This window comes from Cetorhinus maximus, chromosome 15 (assembly GCF_964194155.1).
Source record: "Cetorhinus maximus chromosome 15, sCetMax3.hap1.1, whole genome shotgun sequence".
NCBI lineage: Eukaryota > Metazoa > Chordata > Chondrichthyes > Lamniformes > Cetorhinidae > Cetorhinus > Cetorhinus maximus.
The window spans coordinates 58,695,467-58,718,293 of record NC_135893.1 but is presented as its reverse complement, the minus strand read 5'-3'; the positions used below and the strand labels follow the sequence as shown (position 1 = coordinate 58,718,293).

The 22,827-nt window shown below is 42.8% G+C and overlaps 1 protein-coding gene across 5 annotated transcripts in view; it reads right to left on the bottom strand.

Moving 5' to 3' along the window:
• Positions 1–22,827, bottom strand: part of LOC144690711 (putative helicase with zinc finger domain) — a 453,895-nt gene that overhangs the window by 169,375 nt on the left and 261,693 nt on the right. For all 5 annotated transcript variants that reach the window (XM_078558475.1, XM_078558473.1, XM_078558477.1 and 2 more), the window contains one exon: positions 20,332–20,545. In XM_078558475.1, the coding sequence (XP_078414601.1) occupies positions 20,332–20,545 (214 nt within the window). The remainder of the gene's footprint in view (positions 1–20,331; positions 20,546–22,827) is intronic.

Sequence of the window (22,827 nt, the reverse complement as noted above, 5' to 3'; positions counted from 1 at the left end):
AACACCCGTGCCCAGGCTGTGCAACTACTTTTACCTAACTGTCCTAACCCTGCCGCTAAGTCTTGGTGCTCCCCGGACATCCACAGCGGAGGCGGAGGCAGTCTGCTGATTGTGACACCCTGTCTGTGATGACTTTGGCAGGCGTCCACGGAAGGGCCCCGGCCTGCTTTCTGGGTCCTGCTGTGTGGCAGTGGCACCCTCCTCAGCCTGTGAAGCTGGATCTGTGAAAGGCCACAGGATGAGGGGAGTCAGATGGGCCATTCACTCCCAGAGTAACCTGGGTGGATGGCCCTGGAGCGTACACCTGTTGGTCCTCCTCCCTATGGGTGCCCAGGGGCCCCTGGCTGACTCCGTGAGTGAAAGGGGCAGCTGGAGTGAGATCAAGCTGCCCTGCACCCCTCTTGCGTACAAACTGTTGGAAGCCAACAATGGCATCAGCGATGGAGTTAAGCCCGCGCAGCAGTGCAGGAGTGACATCCTGGACCAAGGTCTTCATGGCGGCTGCCATCCTGCCAGTGTTGACCTCAGTGCGCTGCAATGCCGGCGTTATCACCTCAGTCTGAAGACGGATGGACTCCTCCATCATGCCTTGCAATCTGGGGAGTGCAGTGGCCATCCCTTCCTAATGTTCCCGAGCTTGCCTTTGCAGCTCAAGCAACTGTCCATGACCGAGTCCAGAGGCCACTGCCTCCCAAGGCATGTTGGTGACATTGCTACCCATCCTGCAGCCAGAGCAGGGGTAGAGCATATCCCGGCAGGCCTCCACGGCATCCAGCAGTCACTCGAGGAACCTGTTGTTGAGGCAGGGGGCTGCAGTCTTTTTGCCTTTGCAGGCCATGTCTCCCAGGCAGTGGTGGTGAGGTGGTGGCAATGAGCGCTTTGCTGGTGGCTGCCTTTTAAAAATGGCGGCCGGCATGATGCAACAGTGGGGTGATGGCGAGCGGGCGAACGAAAGCACACCCGCCATGGAAACGGTGTGTTTCGTGGGAGTGAATATATAATGAGGCAGGCTCGGGAAGATCCAGCGTGAACACCCTCCGTTTTCATCGGCGGGTGGACTCCATTTTACCAGCCCGCTACTGCACTTAGTGCAATTCTGGGAAAATTCAGCCCAGGATGTCCAAGCAAAACAAAAAGAAATCAGGGAAGTATTTATCTCTTCAAGAATCACATTAACATGGTAACAATAAGATAAATTAAATCCAATTTTCAATAATTAAACAAGATGCACTAAACGTCTTGTTATTTCAAAAGTAGAGAGGAAATGTATATTGGCAAGTAGCTAAGTAGCCTGTATTTTTTTTTCCCTTAACTGGCCAGTGAGTGATAAATGCTGGAGTCAGGACAAAACTGAGGGAACAAAATATTAAGACAGAAAGATATATGGAGAAAGAGAATACCAGCAATAACTTGGCATGGCAGTAGGGTGCTTACTGAACCCCAGTATTAAATAAAGATATTTCAGGTTTCCACGTTAGTCTACACTTCTAAAACATAATTATACCTAGTACAGTATAGAGTGAATTCAAGTGTTGTCATGGTAATTTGCAGAGAACTACACATCCTACAGAAACAATATCTTTCTCGCTGTCATTTGCAGGTTCATTTAGTTCTTAGATAAATAAATTCAGTTTATTCTGAGCTGCTTCTAGAGTGACGGGAAAGATTCATGGCAAGTGGCATTTCATTCACTAAACAATTCAGATAATAAGATAAAATGGTCTGGTCCCACCAACCCATTCCAAATGCTTTCACTTTACCTGCAAGGGAAGCAGGGATGGGTGGCGCTGGGTGAAAGAAATTATACTGACTTCCATAAACTGTCTCCAATAGCACATTCATATGGTCCTATTAAAATCAGTTACTAAGTCACAACAAAAAAATTTAATTGAACCACCAATTGCTGCAGGTTAATCGAACATCACTGCTCACAACATGCTGGCATGCACTCTCCAAAAGGTTTAAACTTCTGCACATTATTTGGGGCATAATGAGTCACATATAGCATTAAAGACCAAGTGGACACATCTGCCTAACGCGATGAGCAACTGCATTGGGTCAAAGGCTTCTACATAGTAATACAATCCTAAGTCAAGGGTTTACACACAAGCCACTAAAGCCTTGTATGCGTGCCATAGGATATGTTTTAGAATTAGAACATCAGTTTTGATATATTTTCCACGTTGATAGACCCATATGTGAATCTAGAAGTTGACTATTTTAATCCAGTTGTATAATACAGACCTAATGCAATTTGGAAGAAAACTGCCCATTGCTCTTTGAGTTTACATTTATTAAAAAGAGGACAAATCGACTTTATGTATTTCTACTCATCCAAATTAAGTTTTATTGCATCTTACATACTCTCCCGGTCCTCAGCCAGACATTAACATGTCCCAAAAAATCATTTGTTTTGTATAATGATTGAGCTTTTTTTGCTTCCTTTAACACCATCATTCAGTAGCAAAAACGTATTTAAAGGGGAAGCTAAATGAACGCAAGGGAGAAAGGAATAGACGCATATGCTGAGATACTGAAGATGGGTGGGAAGAGGATTGGATGGAGCATAACACCAGTACAGACCTGTTGGGTTAAATGGCCTGTTTCTATGCTCTACATTCTATGTCATTCAATATAATCATTCATATGATACAATATACACTGCAGATCATTGAGCAACTTCTCTATTACGAGAACACAATACACCCATTTGCCTTTTCTGCTGGGCCATACCCTGGGCTTATGATTTCAATGACTTTTCAATAACCCTCAAATCCATTTCTTATCAATATGCTGCAGGACTGTTTAATGAATTTAAAAAACGGTTGCAAGCTTTTGGTTAAAGAGGATTGGTGTGCTCCACAGTAATACATTAGCATTACACTGAATAAACACAGGCTTATGAAGCAATCATTAAATTAAATATACATCCGTTATACAGGAGAATAAAATATATTTAATAAGATGGAGCAAGCATACATAACAGGCAGTGCATGGCAAAAGTGTGGGTCTTGTGGCTCAGTAGGTAGCACCCCTGCCTCTGAGCCGGATGCTCTGGGTTCAAGTCCCACTCCAGGACTTGCTGGTCACGAAAGGAGAATTCATGACGCAGTTCAAACAGGTTGATAATCAGCCTGCTAATCCCTCCAACACTTCCCCACTATTCCCCAAAGTGAGAAGAAGTGTGTGAGAAGATACGGAACAAACAAATAAACTGCAAAAGTCATAAATTGTGTGAACTTTAGGCAATTTGTCAACACCATGAGGCAGTACTTTCCTACTTCTTTTACTCTCATGGATAGATAAGTCTATTGGCTTTATCGCAATTCAAGTTATCGGTGGTATGAGATAGCAGCAGCAATGACACGGATAGCAAAGACTTAATTGGAGAAAATTTGTCTTTTTCTGGCCATGATTTTGGGAGGAATATCCAGAGCATGCAGGAACCAGAATGAACAACTCCTGAGACAATGCAAGTGTTCACTGCATTCAGATTAAGAGTCTCATCTGGAAGGTTAACTTGTCCTCCTGATGCTGACTGATGTGCATTTCAGATTTCCAGCATTGATAGTTGCTCTCTAAATCTAAAAGTAACCTTGTAGTGGGATAATGAAGAGGGAGTCTGGCATTAGATGGCTTTGTATTAAGTTGGCACTCTGATCGAAGTCATAAGGTCGTAGGTTCAAGTCCTACTGCAAAGACTGGACCATAAAATCCAGGCTGACACTCAACAATATTGAGGGATTGCTATGCTGTCAGAGCTGCTGCATTGCTCATGAAACGTTAAACAGAGACCTGTCTGCCCTCACAGACCCCAAGGCACAATTCGAAGAGCAGGTGAGTTTTCCCGGTGTCTCGAATAACATTTATCCCTCAACCAACTAACAACAGATTATCCGATTGCTTACCTCGTTGCTGTCTGTGTGACCTTGATGTACACAAATTTGCTGTTGCATTTCCCTACATTAGAACAGTGACTACACTCCAGAAGTGTTTCATTGGTTGTAAAGCTCTTTGTGACATCCCGAGGTTGCAAACAACGCTGCAGAAAATTCCTCGTATTATATTGCTAACATCTGCACACAGGGCTGATTTCAGCAATAATACACAAACATACACTTACATTGAAGAGCACAAGGTAAAAATCTACAGCACGAGCAGGTTCATTTTGTTGCTCTTTTTGTCTACCAGATCTTTAAACTGTTCCACCATTTAATTAGCACCCCATTTACCCATCTTTGCGGCGTTTACCCCTTGATAGCCTTACCCCCCCCAAAAAAATCTGACAATCCCAAGACTGAAAATTTCAATTAACCCAATATTTACAAACTTTTGATGAAAGAATTCTAGATTTCCAATAACCTTTGTAATGATTGCTTCCTGATTTCAGTTCTGAATGGGCGTGCTCTAATTTTTAAGGTTAGAAGCTGACCTCCCCCTGTTCCTGTGTAAAGCACCATCACTACAATCCGACACCCAACCCTGCCAATCATCAAAAAGCAATTCAGGAAACTAGATTCTATTCAGTCTTTTCCTTCGTCTATTTCTAAAGTGTGTCATTTTACTTAATTTTATTTTGAAAACATTTATGCATATAAATACAGTACTTCTGAGCATTGGTGCATGATAAAGGAAGGAGAAAAAATGCCAGCTTACATGCTCTGTCCTCATTTCTGCATTCATGGGTATTTGAATTCCATTCTTGATTGTAATCTTGAGGTTTCCTCTGACTGTTGACATATACCATACACAATTGTGGAATATTTTTCTGGATTTATGATGTAGTATTTTAAAGCAACAAGAAATATTTACAAAACAGAGGCCAGGAAGCTATATTTAATGGACCTAGGCCAAGTAGACTGAATTTGAAATTAGTCAGGAATCAAAATGCTTTGTTTTATGTGCAAATTGAATAGTAGTTGGTCAAGCATTTAGTAAGACATGCATTTATGGATTTTTAAAAATTCATTCATGGGGTGAGAGAGTTTCTAGTAAGGCCAGCAATTATTGTCCTCGGCCGAACCATCGTCAGCTGCTTCATCAATGACCTTCCTTCCATCATAAGGTCAGAACTGGGGATGTTCAATGTTCAGCACTATTCGCGATACTGAAGCAGTCCTTGTCCAAATGCAGCAAGACCTGGACAATATCCAGGCTTGGACTGACAAATAACATTCACGCTACACAAGTGCCAGGCAATGACCATCTCCAACAAGAGAGAATCTAACCATTGCCCCATGGCATTCAATGGCATTACCATCACTGAATTCCCCCCACTATCAACATCCTGGGGGTTACCATTGACCAGAAACCAAACTGGACTAGCCATATAAATACTGTGGCTACAAGAGCAGGTCAGAGACTAGGAATCCTACACTGAGTAACCCACCTCCTGACTTCCCAAAGCCTGTCCACCATGTACAAGGCACAAATCAGGATTGTGATGGAATGCTCTTCACTTGCCTGGATGAGTACAGCTCCCACAACACTCAAGAAGCTCGACACCCTCCAGGACAAAGCAGTCCGCTTGATTGGCACCCCATCCACAAATATCCACTCTCTCCGCTATGAACGCACAGTGGCAGCAGTGTGTACCATCTACAAGATGCACTGCAGGAACTCACCATTGTTCCTTCGACAGCACCTTCCAAACCCACAACCACTACCATCTAGAAGGACAAGGGCAGCAGATGCAAGGGAACACCACCACTTGGAAGTTCCCCTCCAAGCCACACACCATCCTGACTTGGAAATATATCGCCTTTTTTTCACTGTTGCTGTGTCAAACTCCTGGCACTCACTCCCTCACAGTCCTGTGGGTTCACTTACACCACATGGACAGCAGCAGTTCAAGAAGGCAGCTCACCACCAGAAGGTTCTCAAGGGCAATTAGGGATGGGCAATAAATGCTGGCCTAGCCAACGACGGCCACATGCTATGAATGAATTAAGAAAAATTACCCTCGAAAAGGTGATGTTAAATGGCCTTCTTGAACTGCTGCAGTCCATGGGCTAATGGTGCTCCAATGGTGTTGTTTTGATCCAGCGTTGATGAGGAATGGCAATATATTTCCAAGTTAAAATGGTGTGTGGCTTGGAAGTGGTGGTGTTCCCATGTGTCTCCAGCCCTTGTCCTTCTTGGGTGGTAGACATTGCAGATTTGGGAGGAGTTGTCAAAGACTTGACGAGTTGTTGCAATGCATTTTGTAGATGATACACACTACCTCCCCTGTGCACCAGTGATGAAGGGAGTGAATGTTTAAGGTGGTGGTTGTGGTATCAATCCAGCAGGATCCTTTGCCTTGGATAGTGTCAAGCTTTGAGTGCTGTTGGAGCTGTACTCATCCAGACAAGCAAAAAGTACTCCTGACATGTGCCTTCTAGATTGTGGACAGGCTTTGGGGAGTCAGGAGAGGAGGTACTTGCTACACAATTCCCAATCTCTGACCTGCTTTTGTAGCCACAGTATTTATATGGCTGGTCCAGAGTTTCTGGCTAATGGTAACCCCCAGAATGATGTTGGTGCAGCATTCACTGATGGTAATGCTATTGAATGTCAAGGGAGAAGGTTAGATTCTCTCATTGGAGGTAGTAGTTGCCCGGGACTTGTGTGGCACAAATGTTACTTGAGATTTATCAGCCCACGCTGAATGTTGTCCAGATCTTGATGCATGTGAGTATGGATTGCTTCATTACCTGAGAAGTTAAAGGCAATACTGAACATTCTGCAATCACCAGCAAACATCCCCAATTCAGGCCTAATGATGGAAGGAACGTCATTATAAAGCAGTTGAAGGTGAATGGGCCAAGGACACTGTCCTGAGGAACTCCTGCAGCGATGCCTTAGGGCTGGGATGATTGGCCTCCGACAATCACAACTTTTATCCTTTGTACAAGGTACAACTCCAGCCAAGATTTTCTCCCGATCCCATTTATTTCAATTTTACTGTAGCTTCTTGATGCCACACTTAGTCAAATGTAGTCTTGATGTCAAGGATAGCCATTCTCATCTCACATATGGAATTCAGCCCTTTTATCTATGTTTGGGTCAAGGCTGCATTGAGGTCTGAAGCTGAGAGGTCCTGACAAAACCCAAGCTGAACATCAATGAGCAGGTTATTATTGAGTAAATGATGCTTGATAGCACTGTCAATGACAGCCTTCCATTGTTTTGCTGTAGGGGCAATGCTTGGGTTTGTCTTTGTGTCAGTATTTGGTTTTGTGGACAGAATATATCTGAGCAATTTGCCACATTGTCAGGTAGATGCTAATGTTATAGCTGTATTAGAACAGCCTGGCTAGAGACTCAGTTAGTTCTGGAGCACAAGTCTCCAGCACCAAAATGACATTGGACCCATAGCCCTTGCTGCATCCAGTGCGCTCAGCCATTTCTTGATATCATTTGGAGGGAGCTGAATTGGCTGGGAAGATTGGCTTTTGTAATGATGGAGTTCTCAGGGAGGCCAAGATGGATCACCCATTCAGCACCTCTGGCTAAAGATGGTTGCAAATGCTTCAGCGTTGTCTTTTACGCTCACATGCTGGCCTCTACCATCATTGAGGATGGGATGCTCTTGAAGCCATTTGCCTCCCATAGCTCTGAAGAAGGGTCATACAGATCGAAACGTTAACTCTGTTTCTCTCTCCACAGATGCTGCTGGACCTGCTGAGTTTTTTCAGAATTTTCTGTTTTTGCCTCCCATTAGCTGTTTAATTGCCTGTCACCATTCAGGACTGGGTGTAGCAGGACTGCAGAGCTTTGGTCTGATTGGCTGTGAGATTGTTTAGCACTGTCTATAGCATGCCACATCTGCTGTTTCGCATGCATATAGTCTTTTATTGTAACTTCACCAGGGTGGCACGTACTTCCACACTCCTCACTGAATAATAAATAGTAGCTGCACTTGATGGTAATGGTAGAGCGAGGGATATGCCAGGGCATGAGCTAACAGATTGACAGATGATTGTGGCGGAATACAATTCTGCTGCTGATGATGGCCCACAGTGCCTCATGGAGACCCAGTTTTGAGCTGCTACATCAGTTCTGAATCTAACCCATTTAGTACGATAGTTACACCACACAACACAATGGACAGTTTCATCCTCAGCGTGAAGACAGAACTTTCTCTCCACAGGAACTACATGGTGGTCACTCCTACCAATACTGTCAAGGAAAGATGCATCCGTGAGAGGCAAGGACAAGGTCAAGTAGGTTTCTCCCTTGTGTCAGTTCTGACTAGGTGGGTCCAGTCTGACAGTTGTTCTTCAAGTTTTGGCCAGCTCAGTCAGTAGCGTGCTACAGAGCCACTCTTGGTGATGGGCATTGAAGCCTCCTAACCAGATTACATCCTGTGCCCTTGCTACCTGAATTTCTTCCAAATGATTCATCATCTGAGGGAGGCGTTAGGTGGTAATTAACAGGCGGTTTCCTTGCCCATATTTGACCTGATGCTACGCTGGGGGAAGCGCTGTGGACTTCCTCCACTGCCTCCCATGCATGCAGCCAGTGACCACCCAAAATAAGCTGGATTTCAGCGGGTCCAGTCTTGCCTAACCGTCTGACATTAAAACTATTAAAAATATTTCCTAGCTCTCAGCTGAATTAAATAGAAGTCACTGCACAATATACCACACATTTAGGAGCATCTAGTTCCACAACATGTTAAAAGTAATTTCTGACTTGATATAGCATTGCACAGGATATATGGTACAGAAACAGGTCATTCAGCCCAACCAGTCTATGCTGGTGTTTATGCTCCATTTGAGCCTCCTCCCATCTTTCTTCATCTAAATCTAACATCAAAACCCTCTATTCCTTTCTCTCTCATATGCTTGTCCAGCTTCCCATTAAATGCATCAGTACGGTTCACTTCAACCACCCCCTGTGGTCACGAGTTCCACATTCTCATCACTCTTTGGGTGAAGAAGCTTCTTCTGAATTCCCTCTTGGATTTCTTGGTGACTTCCTGATATTAATGGCCTCTAGTTATGTCCTTCCCCACAAGAGGAAACATTCTCTCTTTATCTAGTCTATCAAAGCCATTCATAATATTAAAGGCCTCTATTAGGACACCCCTCAGCCTTATTTTCTCAACAGAAAAGAGATCCAGCCTTTTCATCCTTTCCTGATACGCATAACCACACATTTCATGAATCATCCTCGTTGATCTTCTCTATACCCTCTCTAGTGCCCCCATATCCTTTCAATAATGTGACGATCAGAACTGCACATAGTACTTAAATGTGGCCTAGCCAACATTCCATACAATTTAGCATAACTTCCCTACATTTCAACTCTATCACTCTAGAAATAAAGCCAAGTGCTTGGTTTTCTTATTTTTTGTGGCCTTGCTAACCTGTGGTGCAACCTTTAGTGATTGGTGCATTTGTACTCCGAAATCCCTTTGTTCTTCTATCCCACCTACATTTGCACCTTCCAAGTAATAAGTGACCTTCTCCTTCTTCCTCCCAAAATACCTCACATTTTATCTTTTTTGAATTTGGTTTACCAATTATTTGACTATTTTGCAAGTTTATTAATGTCCTTCTGTACTTTGTTGCATCTGCCTCAGTATTGACTATACCCCCACCCAATCTGATGTCATCCGCAAATTTAGAAATTGTGTTTTCAATGCCAAAGTCCAAATCACTAATATAAATTGTGAATATCAGTGGTCCCAGCACTGATCCTTGTGGAACATTACTTCCCACCTTCTGCCACTCTGAATAACTACTTCCATTCTCTGCTTTCTGTCTTGAAACCAACCTACAAGCCATTCTGATACTTCTTCCCTGACTCCATATTCTCTGACCTTAGTCATTAGCCTACGGACACCCTATTTTTCTTCCCTGACTCCATATTCTCTGACCTTAGTCATTAGCCTATGGACACCTTATTGAAGATATTTTGAAAATCCAGATAAATTACTTCTACTAATCTCTCTGTTCCCTCCTCAAAAAACTCAGTAAGGTTGGTCAAGCAAGATTTTACCTTTTGAAATCCATGCTGACAATTCATGATTATATTTGTTGTTTCTATCTGTTTTTCTATTCTCTCCTTTAGTAGTGATTCCATTATTTTTCCTACCACCAATGTTCAGCTGACTGGTCTATAATTGCATGGACATGTTCTGTCAGCCTTCCTAAATATAGGAATTACATTAGCTACCCACTAGTCCATTCGCACTACACATTGTTCTAACAAATTATTAAATACGAGTAGTAAGGCCTCTGCTATCTCTTCCCTAGATTCTTTTCAAATAGATGTATGCAATCCATCTGGACCCAAGGCTTTATCCTCTTATAGTTTGTTCATTTTATTCAACACATCCCCATTTTATTTTAATTGCACTTATCTCATTAACCAATTCAATGTTGTGTCTACCTGTTCTTCCTTGATAAATGCCGAAGTGAAATAATTACTTAATATTCTGCCATCTCTCTATCATTACCTGTGGTATTATACTGTCTAGGATGGTCCTACTCCAACACCGCCTTTCCAAGTTCCTCTCCAGCTGCCATGAGGCATCCCTTACCCTGGGACTAGGTGGGTTACACATTTTTGAATGCCCATTCTCGGCTGCAGAGAATGCTATCTATCCCCTAGTTAGAGTGCCCTGTGACTATCCCATTTTCTATTCTACTCTTCCATGCTCCCATCACCACCACCACACCCACACAGATAGCCTTCTGAGCTACAGTGCCTTGGTCTGCAATGCAGCTATCCTCCCTGTAGTCTTTCTCCTTGTGCTGACTGATAGCGGATACATCACACCTGTTGGACTGGGCCACTGTCGCAGGATCTCCTTCTCAGCCTTTCCTAAATCTCTGCTACCGGGCTCCCTAATCAGTCAGACCTCTCCTTTCCTGAACCTGTGCCTTCCTCTGGGGTGTAACTGTATTCTGGATAAAACTGTCCAGAAATTCCTCCCCCTCTCTCATGTGTCAGTGTCTCTCCAACTCAATGACTCTGAGATGGAGAAATTAGAGTTGAAGACATTCCCTGCAGTTGTGTTTGTTCAAGAGAGTCTCGCCGTCCACAAACTCTCAAACTCTGCAGTCCAGTCACACAACTGGCTCTGCCATATCTTAGACGAGCCTTATTTTATTTATTTAATCAACTAAAGTCTTTATTCAACAATTGTTTGTAGTTAAATCAAGTCATTTAACTAGTTAAGCTATAATTTTAATATAGTGCTTATACTTTCCCAGGCCCCCATCCTAGTTTAGAGAAAAAAGCCTTAAAACTCACCAATAATCACCCACCTGCTTAACTAACTTCAGCTCTCCGGTCTCCCGCTCCCCCTCTCAGACCACTCCTTGTTTTGTAAAAAAGCACCTCTTCCCTCAATGTGCCAAATTTCTTCACTTGCCAAAGTCTCCAAGTTAAGCAAGTAATCTGTCGAAGTGATAATCTATCAAACTGGACTTCATGCTATTTACAAGGCACTTACTTCCCTTGCCATTTCATAATAATCTGCCTCCACAGTGCTGAGCAACAACTTGATTAGTTTCTATCAATATCACTTTGTAGTGTCAGCACATCAGGAACTAACTTAATAAATTAGATTTTCTCATTAGGCACAAACTACCTTCTTTTCCCATGCCATGAAGTACTCTTCCCAAAAGCATTGGTGCCACTTGGAAGTTTTACTTAAGATAAAGGCTCAATATTCACAGGTTTGTTAATGAATTGATAGTTGACAGTCTGACTTTTTGAGATCATCACTTTCACTCCAACTCCATACCACTGCAAAAGACTTGTTGTTTTTCAACCATTAAGCTAGATGTTTCTTTCCTCTGTCCTTCAGTCAATGATGCTGTGTAGCTGACTGCTGAGAAGTGCAGGAGAATAGTTACAGGTAACTGGGGCTCAATTTCTTTCTTGCATACTTGATGGGTTGGCGGGGTTGGGGGGGGGGGGGGTGCGCTGTGAGGGAGGGGTGGCAGTTGCAGGAGTGCTCATGTCATTGTATGGGTTTGAAACTCTGCAAGGGTTTGAGAAGATCCTTTCCACTTAATTTAATTGAAATCTCAACTAGGTTTATAGCCTACTGAATTTATATGAAAACATAAGCTTCTCCCTTCTTCTATCCCGGCTTTCAACTTTAAATTGTATCATCAGATCATAGTATAAACCAGGTACAAGCTAAAGTGAAGCAGTTGTCTCATTTGGTGTACCGTACCTGCTTAGCCTCCATGATTGTAGCAGTTGGATATCTGTACTCGTTGCTGAATAATACTTTGCTGTTAGTTTAAAATGAGGACAGCTTTTGGAAATTTATTGGTAGAAGAGAACAAGAATTTTGAATTCATATTGGAGGCGGCTCATTGAATACACTTGTGCAGCCTGCATTGCTAAGGCAATGTCGGTCATTCTAGTTACAAGGGGCAGGTTTAAATTATGTGCATTAGGAAAGACACACACCTACAACAGTGAACTACAGGCATTGAATACATTTCCTCACAGTGTCAACAAACCAGGTGAAAACTGTCTGTGCGATCTTGAGTTACATTGTAACTCCTCAGAACAGTTTAATGAGCTGCCATCAGTTATCACTTTTTCATCTCAGTGATCAATATACATTCTTCATTAGAGCAGGGTACAAGCTTAGAGAGACCTCAAGAGAGACAAGAGAAACACAACAGATTGCTCGCATTGTGCACATTGTGCAAAAAGCCTGCACTGCCCAAGGTCATCCATGTTCTTTCCATCTGTGGCTCTTTCATCTTAGTACAGAGGAGGGAAATGTGATTGACAATCAAATAAAGCATTTGAAAGCTCTGCAGGCCAAAGTTTGGGAAGACAGGCGAGCAATCTTTAAGAATATAATCAGCGTTGCTAATATTTCATTGAAAAGAATCAGTGACCAAGCCACAAACTTTTTAAATTCTTACTCTATTTTGAGCTTCCACCCCATTTCACATGCATCACAAAGCACATCTTCGGCCTGCAAAAAGTAAAAATACTAATTTTCTTACAAGATCTTAGGCTAGTCTTTTTGAAGCTCTTTTTTTAAATTCCAAATAAGACGACAGCGCTCGAGGCTCCAAGCTGTCAAACATTTGGTCTGAAACCCTTTCAACAGGGCAAACTATTTGGTGATTAACTTCAAAATCCATTAAGGCACACACATACAGGTACACAGTAACTCATGACCAGAAGTAATTAGTTTAGAACCGAATCAGGGGTTAGGGTGATTTATGTAGTATAAGGGTCTCGCATGGAAAGGTCAATGTGGGACAGGGTACAGTATCACCCACCACGTGATGTAAAGGAACATATGGCCCGAGTCTAGAGGACAGTCTTGTACTGGACAGAAATGTGTGTAGCAGCAAGCATGGAGACAACTCCTAGCTTATACCTTATACTAAATATATGTATATAACTACAAGTAGTTAATGAACACTTACTGTTAAACTATACAAGAATCAGGACCTCTTTATGAGACCTACCGAACTCCATACAACATCTTACAACACGATGGCAGCTTTCGGAACAAGCTAGAACCTCACAGAAGCTGGAGAAGAAATTTAAAACCTGGAAGAATGAAAAAGCATTCTGACCTGACAAAAAGCACCAGAAGTGAAGGCGCAGAAGGATATCGCCAGAGAAAAGCTCCAAAGCAGGACTGGAAGCAAAAGGCAGAAATAAAACTCCACACTGCAGGAGGCTCCATTGCATTCTGTGGAAGTCCAGCTTCAATATTCAAAGGATGCAGCATCAGAAGGCCTGGCAGGGTGAGCTAAATAAACTGGAATAGGTTTGAAAAAGTTTTTAAAGTTGGCAGCAGTCAGAATTGCTGTTTTAAACACACCGCGAAAAGCCCAAGTCGGCACCTGAACATGTGGCGGCCGAGCTCACTCCGATTGAGAAAAAAAATATATAATTTAAAAATAATCGACAGTTAAAAGACCCAGCAAAAGCTGGGAATCCACGGTTTCACTACCTGAAAATACTTAGATGCTGAGGGGAAGACTTAAAAAAGGCCGATCAAGGGACTCGCCACTGACAATTTAAAACACAGAAATTGCGACCACCATGACTGCAAGAATCCGCCAAAACCGACAAGCGCAAGAAACTTCGTTGAGAATAAGTGTATGGTAACACCATCTTGAATTTTTTTAAAGCATTTAAAGCTATAACACTTTAAATTTTAAATGACCATGGATCAAAAGTCTACCTTAGAAGACCAGTTTGGATTCATCCAAGGTCCAGACCAGTCACAAAATTTGTGACTTTGGAGAAAGATTCTTTATGTACATGATTGCTTCAGGTCTAAACAAAAAGACAGAAGCTGAACAGGTTAACACACCGCTTTATTTAGTAGGCCCAATAGCCAACAATATAATAGCTAGATAAGGGATCAATGAATCCTCAGCAAAATTTTAAAATAATGTGACACATATTTTAATTTGAGCAGTAACAAGATCCTTGAGAGAGCAAAGTTTAACAAACCTGTCCAACCGCCAGGAAAGCCTGTTGCCTCCTTCATTAATGAGCTGCACAGAATGGCCAAAACTACGGTGACCTGAAATCAGAGCTAATCAGGGACAGAATTGTTACTGGAGTGGCGGACGATGCATTCTCTGACGTTCTACAAGCTAAGGGAGATTTAACTCTTGGAAAGGCCATTCAGATTGTCAGGCAATCTGGAATCTGCTTACAGCACAGATGCATCTTAAGGGGTGAAAGCAAGCCATGGTACAGAGTGAGCCCCATCGTCCAGCTAGTAGAACAGCAGAGGAGCAGGGACACTGCAGGCCAAGGAAAGCAATACCCTAACTGACCACTAGAGGTTGGGCGACCATGCCAGTGCAACAAAGCCAAGCGACTCCATGGGCGTGATCTATGTCCGGCAGTCTTAGTATAGTGTTTTAATTGCAACTACATAGGACACTTTGGAAAGCTATGCAAAGCGAACACAACCAGACGAACAGATGATCCCAGACGATTCACGAGGTCGAGGTATCACATTGGAGGAAACACAACCAGGCTTCTTAGGTAAGTTCAAAGATCAGGGATTTTCATTTTTGGAATGCAGACATCTCGGTTAATGGTTATCTCACAAACTTTAAATTGGACATGGAAGCCATTGTTACAGTCTTCATGGAACCATGGCTAGTGACCCAACGGCTGATGCCACCCACAACATAGCTGTATGGAGCAGGCGGCATCAAACCTCTGGTGAAACGTACTCCGTATGCAACACTCAGGTACAAAGATAAAAGAATATGAGAGACCCTGTTCATCATCCACAACCAAGAATGCCTGTATCGGCCTCAAACTCCTACATGAAAATTGATGAGGTCAACCAGCAAGGGTCCAGTTCCAAATTTAAAAAGGAGTTCCCGAAACTCTTTACCAGACTGGGGAGACCGAGAATCATGTACAGGATTACGCTGAGGGAAGATGCTAAGCCCATGTGCCTGTTCACGCCATGAAAAATACCCCATCCACTCATGAAGCAAGCGCAGCAACTAATGGATGGGATGACATAAACTCACATCATAAGACATCATCTCCCTCGTCACTCAGCCTACCAAATGGTGTTTCAGGACAGTCCCACTCCCAAAACAGAACGGGTCCATCTGTATCTGCGTCGACTTGGCACAGCTCAACAACGCCATGGTGAGAGAAGTGCACCCAATGTCCTCAGTGGACGACAGCCTGACCAAACTCTCTAAAAGCAGAGTGTTTTCAAAGCTCGACGCTACCAGCATCTTTTGGCAACTCCCACTGGACAAAAAGTCCAGATTGCTGATCACATTCATCACTCCCTTGGGCAGATTCTGCTTCAACAGCTTACCGTTTGGATTTGCCTCTGCCATGGAAATCTTTCAATGCACGATGTCATCTATTTTGCAAGGTCCAGGGGGTGTCATCTGCCATATGGAAGATGTTTTGATCCATGGCTCAACATCAGAAGAACATGACATAAAGCTCACAGTGGTCTTAGAATGCTTGCAGGAAGCAGGGCTGCCACTGAATGAGAAATGCGAATTCTCCAAGATCTCTATTCGGTTCTTTGGGCACATCGTCAGCAACAAAGGCATCATGGTGGACCCACAGAAAACAAAAGCTATCAGCAAGTTCCCAACACCATTGTCGATTCCGGACCTCCGGAGATTCCTGCTTACCCAACCTGGCACAGGCCACAGAACTGCTGTGGCACCTTCTCAAGAATGACCAGGCATAGTGCTGGGACACACGCCAAGAGCAAGCATTTGGTTGCATTGAAGCCATGCTGCTCTCAACTGACATCCTGGCCCACTATGACCCATCCCTGTCCACTACCATAACAGAGTGTGCTTCATCCACAGGCCTCAGAGCAGTCTTATTTCAGGAATAACTGGACTGATATCACCGGCCAGCAGATTTCCCTTCTAGGAGGACTGTCGGACACAGAGGCATGCTACACAGTGATCGAAAAAGAAGCTCCCACTGTCAAGTGGGTGTGCGAGAAGTTTTCAGATTACATTATTGGCCTAAAGGTCAGCATTGAAAGAGACCATTAGCCACTGGAATTCAAAGATTCCATTTGCGCCTCATGAGATTTTCATACGAGACAGTATATGTTCAGGGAAAAAAAACAACAGCGGACACACTTTCCAGGGCCACAGTGGACCTGCCTTTGAAACATGATGTCAACCTAATCAAGGAGCTTGAATTGTACTTCCAATTGGTGAGAAGACGCCTGCCGGTTGCCACAAGAAAATTCCAGGAAATCCGTCAAGAACAAATGCGAGATGAGCAACGTGCCCGCATCCGCCATTACTGTCAACAAGAGTGGCCACAGCAGAGACTGAGTGGTAGCACCATGAAGACTTGGTTTGACCAGCAGATGTTTTTTACCGTCATCGACGATCTGCTGGTGTACAATGAGTGACTGATCATTCCAACCTCCCTTCGGCCAAAGATCCTCCAAAAAATACAACAGGACACCTGGGCATTACCAAATGCATTGCACGGGCCCAATCTGCAGTGTGGTGGCCAGGCATTTCATGGGCAATGAAGATATTGTAACAAACTGCTCAGTGCGTGCGCTACACAAACAAGACCAGAGAGAGCCCCCTTATCCCCACACAGTTCCCAACCACATTGCGGGAGTGGCTGGGCATCAATTTATTCATCTTCAATGGCAGATTCTTCCTCATTGTGGTGGGCTACTTCTCCTGTTGGATTGAGGTGAAGCAATTGTATACAACAACCACAGAGATGGTGGTGAGAGCATTGAAGGAGTTGTTCACGAGCCATGGCATACCAGACCAAATAGTGTCACATAACAGTCCACAATTTGCAAATGAATACTTCACCCGATTTACCATCACTTGCGGCTTCCAGCACCATACTAGCTTCCCAAGATACCCACAGTTGAACAGGAAGGCAGAAAAAGGGGTCTGCACTATAAAAGCTCTCCTGAGGAAGAACAATGACTTCTCAACAGCACTGTTAACCTATAGGCCCACCCCACTACAATGCAGTTTAGACCTATCTGAACTGCTGATGGACAGAAAACTCTGCACACAATTCCCAATCTTGCTAAAGAAACTAATACCAGGGTTTGCAGCCAAAGATTACCAAAACATCCAGGACAGAAAGCAGTCCTAAAGGCAGAAGCAGTCTTCCACCTACAACAAAAGGTGCCGCACCAGACACCTGCCACATTTACACAAGGACGACAGTGTCTCGATTAAGAACCTTGATAGAGAGGACATTATTGTCCAGAGAGACAATGACCAGCCACGGTCACACCTTATCAGTATTCCAGAAGGTACGGTCAAGAGGAACAGGAGGAGTCTTTTCCTCATCCCTCAAGGTGAACCTCCCACTATACATTGGAGAGAAATTGAAGACGACGACCAAACGCCAGAACGACCACATCCAAAACAACCTCCTATTTGTCAAGGTTTACCAGGTACAACAAAGTATACCACTCCTCTAATGGTTGTAAGGACAATATCTGGCAGAATTATAAAGTCCCCAGACCCCTTAGACTCAGACTTGGGGGGGTGGGGGAAGAGGGGAGAGACAGGGTAGTAGAAATAATATAAATATGTTGGGTAATTAGGAATGCATTGTAAATACATTGGATAAAAATTGGGTGAGTTGTAGTATAAGGGGCATAGAAAGAGTTAATTTGGGACTAGATACAGTACCTCCCACAGTGTGATGTAAGGGACACATGACCTGTGTCTAGAGGGCATGTATTGAACAGAGATGTGTGTAGAGGCAAGCATGGAGACAGCTCCTAGCTTAAACCTTATACTGTACATATGTATATGGTTACAAGTGGTTAACAAAGACTGTTCGACTAAACAAGACTCAGAACCTCTTCATGAGGCATACCGAACTACACACATCTTACAACTTTTTATATATATAGAATTGCCAATATCTGGGCGTGAGATACTGACTAGAATCTAATTGAGGGGTTTGGATGGTTTACAAAAATAACAATAGATTTTGGAACCAAGTTACAGGCTGTAATCCAGCCTAGATAATATATGATGAAGATGTTGATTTATGATCAGCATAATTTACCCTTCACATTCCAGGTAAGATAAAATTATGCTTTTAACACAGTTCCAGGTACTTGGTGAAATTGAGTCAGCAGGAATTATTTTTCATCCATTCTTCAAGTTAGCTTGTACTGTACCCAATATGCAGTGCAAACAAATAGCCCGAGTTGATTCATCTTACCTCTAACATAGCGAGTTGCCTCTGCTTGGTCTCTCTCTGCCCTTGTCTACAAAGGCCTGTTCACAATCACGCAAGGTGCACAATGGGAGCAGTTACCTCATGATAAATTATCATAACCACCGATTCTTGTGTACTTGTTTTATGTACACGTTAACTTCTGGACTGTTACTGTTATGTAGTGCACACACAGATTGCAGTTATGAGGTTAAGAAGGTGGAAATGTAATGCAAGAGAAAACGTATTAAAAGCATACTTTGCCCTGAACGTTTGATGGCGTTAACAGGAAAATTTGTAGCTTGGAACTAAGCTAAATTTCTATCTCCTGCATTACTTTACTAGCTTATGACTAACTCCAATTCTGCATATATTCCATTTTATTTAGTTTCCTGTACATAAGACACTATTTTGAGTGGGTCAGGAGGACCAGGGCAGTGTTTACACAAGTTCAAAAAACAGAGCTCACAACCACATGCATACAAGTCAAGAAAATCCAAGTACTTCAGGCAGCTGAATATTCTTATTCTGTGGATACTGACTCCAGAAGGGCAATAAACTCCAGTTTTTGAAGAGATGGATAAAAATATCTTTAGAAGTAGCTGAATCAAATTCTTTCTTCAAGAGTTTGAGTGCCATCCTCAACCAAAAAGAGCAAGCACTGGGCCTGTTCCCAGGAAACTAGTAATGCTGCTCTGAAAATGGTTGCTATGATGCTCGCATTGACAATCAGGAGCTCTTCACCTTTAGGGGAACAGTTGACCACTGCTCATAATAGAACCATCTGAGAGATTACAAGTGCCAAAGTGCATCTTAATATTCTGTGGCACAACTCATTAATGTTCATTTTGTTCTCAACTGCTAAGCATTACTTCACAAGTACAAACAGTTTTGTGGGCAATGAGATTAAGTTCTGACGTAGAATATAAAAATATCTTGACCTTCAGCTATATCCACAACTGTAATCTGTATGCATAAGTAGTAAATAGTCTTTGAAAAGCAACAGACCAGGAAAGGTCTTCATTAATATAAAAAATAAATTGTTAATTATTGATATCATGCATTAGAATTTTACACCAAAGCACAGGTTCGCATTGTAGCGAATTTTAGTTGCTCTTTGTGCAGTAGAACTCAATTTACTATCAGCATTCCTAAAATGGAATCCCGACTGCAGCGTCAATGGTTGATATCCCAAAGACTATGGCTTGGATAGTACAAAAGAATACGAGAATTAAATGTGCATTTTAGAGGCCTAAAATGTGCTTCAAAAGAGCAACAATATGACGTATCTTAAAAACAGAGTATCTGATCAGCTATTCTTCTGGGATCTGTGGGCAGAACCACTTTGCCTGCGAGCATATTGCTTGACAGATTGGGTTCTCATCCACATATTTGTATTCTTTGCAGTTTCATTCCTATAGATTAACCACAGCTCCAATACATTTAAATGGGTTTGCAATCTATCTCACTGTTTCTGAACATACAACTTACAAAAGAACCGCTCTTCTTGTCGCTGCATTATACACAGCACAGCAAGAACACTGCACATGCTGTTTATTAGTAGGTGTATCTTGTCAATATTGTTTTATTTATCTCTGCTCCAGCAATAAACTGCACACATGAAAAATGGGTTACCTGAGAACAAGTCTTTGCTGGTGATGCTTGGAGTCTGCTGGAAAAGGCTGTAAAGTTTTGAATGGCTCGAGGGATGAATTCAGGGGCCAAGGGGTTCAGTACACAGCCTCTGCTGAGTTCCAGGTTATCAAGCTGTGTCCTGATCTCATGTAGTGTAGCTCCATGGAGGCTTCCATTCTTGTGACAAAGGAATATGAAATGCTCCCAAATTTTCCTATAAAAAGAACAATCCCAGTAATTGTTTCTTACAGAGCTCAAAGTTTAGCAATTCAAACCAAGCACTTTTGTCTGAAATCATAGTGAGCATCAAACCATCACCATTTTGACTTATAGTGTGTCATTTGTACTGCTGAAAAAAATACATCTGTCAAAGCTTTTCGTTTTACACTCATCAGGACAGGGCGTGAGAATGCCAAATTTCAAAGGTAGCAGGAATTTATACTGCATGAGAAAAAGGTGCTGATTGGTTGGCACATCAGCTCTGATTGGTCGAGGTGCTAGAATGAAGAATGCATCAGGGAGCTATGGCACCCCCATGCTTTTGTTCAATTAGGTTCAATGCCTGGAGCCTGGACAAATTCTTCCTACCTGCAGAGGATAGGTCCCTGCATCTGAATATATGTAGCTTCTAGCAAGTGTATGTGAGTTACATTGTTAGCCCGATTGATAATCTTAAATTGGTTGTTAGTCTAATTCTTAGCATACTTGGGATTCTTCAGCAAGTGTTGCCCAATCACAGGATCACATCTAACATTAGACATGTTGTTCTGAGTTTTGCAAGCACGAGCTGGTTGAGTACGGTCAGTACACTGCCTATTGTGACCAGTCAAAGGCACATGCTGTTTGATACAAACCACCAGTTGTTGGAATGTATGGCCTATGTACCTGCATCATACTGGCACTTAAATTCAAATGTCACATTACGCATTTCTGTGGTAGGCAGAACATCATTTTGGCTTGACGGCAGTATCCTTTTGGTGTTAAATACCACTTGTGTTGCTACTGCACAGTAGCAGAGTGAAATGGTGAGTCTCATCCATTAATCAAATTTTTGAGATACCTTACTCTTCCAGGGTAACTTGAGGTAGACTGAGCACTTATCAGGTCCCAATGTGGCGGCCTTAGGTCCATTTGTGAGTATGGTGATACAGAGCGAGCAATGATTTAATCGAGGTAGCCATTATCCCGCAGGATACCTTTGATGTGTCCAATTTAGGCATTAAGCTTGCACAATAAGCAAATGGCTTGGACTCTATTCAAGGGATTGCCAATAAGGCCAACCTTTTAGCGTGTGGAGCTATAGGTATCCCAAAGCTTATATTGACCATTGAAGATAGGCTTTCAGTTGACAGTAGTGGAGATCCCATTACTGGATTTCTCATCTAGCGCGTCAAGGAAAGGGAGCTCATTAGATCGCTCCACTTCAAAGGTGAATTTGAACGTGGGACGAACGCATTAAGGTGTGTAAGAAAATTCTTACATGCAGCTGCAGATTCAAATTTAGTAAACGTATCATTTTCGTATTGCAAAAATGCAAGAGGTAGAGGGTCATGCCATCAAAAATGCGTTTCTCGTGGAAACCAATGAAAATGTTAGCGAGAGCTGGGCCTGGAGGGGAACCCATGGCAACACTATCTATTTGGGCATACATAAGAACATTAGAAATAGGAGCAGGAGTAGGCCATTCAGGCCTTTGAGCCTGCTCCGCCATTCAATAAGATCATGGCTGATCTTCTATTTCAACACTATCTCCATATCCCTTGATGTTTTTAATATGTAAAAATCTATGGATCTCAGTTTTGAACATGCTCAACAACTGAGCCTCCACAGCCCACTAGGGCAGATAATTCCAAAAATTCACCACCCTCTGAGTGAAGAAAACCCTCCTCATCTCAGTTCTAACTGACCTGCCCCTTATTCTGAGGCTGTGTCCCCTGGTTCTAGACCCCTCAGCCAGGGGATTCATCCTTCCTGCATCTACCCTGTCGAGCTCCATAAGAATTTTGTATGTTTGAATGAGATCACCTCTCATTCTTCTAAACTCCAGATGACATGGTGTCTTTAAAGCTGAACTCAACTTCACAAGTTGCTAAGTTCATATGCTCAATGAATACAGATTCAGAAAATGGTGGCACATCTAGATTGCTATGATATAATAACATGGGCCAAGTGTCTATGGCTTCCTTGAGCAGCACATTAGTGAATAGGCTCGCAATGTTGAATGAACACGTAGGCACGGCATTGCTATCGATATGCAGATTGCGCATAGTCTTTGCAAATGTTAAGGGATCCTTAACTGTGTATGTGGAATACTTACTCAGAACTGGTAGTAGCAATTCAGTCAACCATTTGGCCACTTCATGTCATGCACAACCAGTTATAAACAAGATAGGGCGCAATGGGACATCACTTGTGTGTATCTTGGGCAGCCCATACATACTTGGACGCAGTGAACCATGAGGGGAAGTCCTAATATATATGCCACTAGGCTATCAT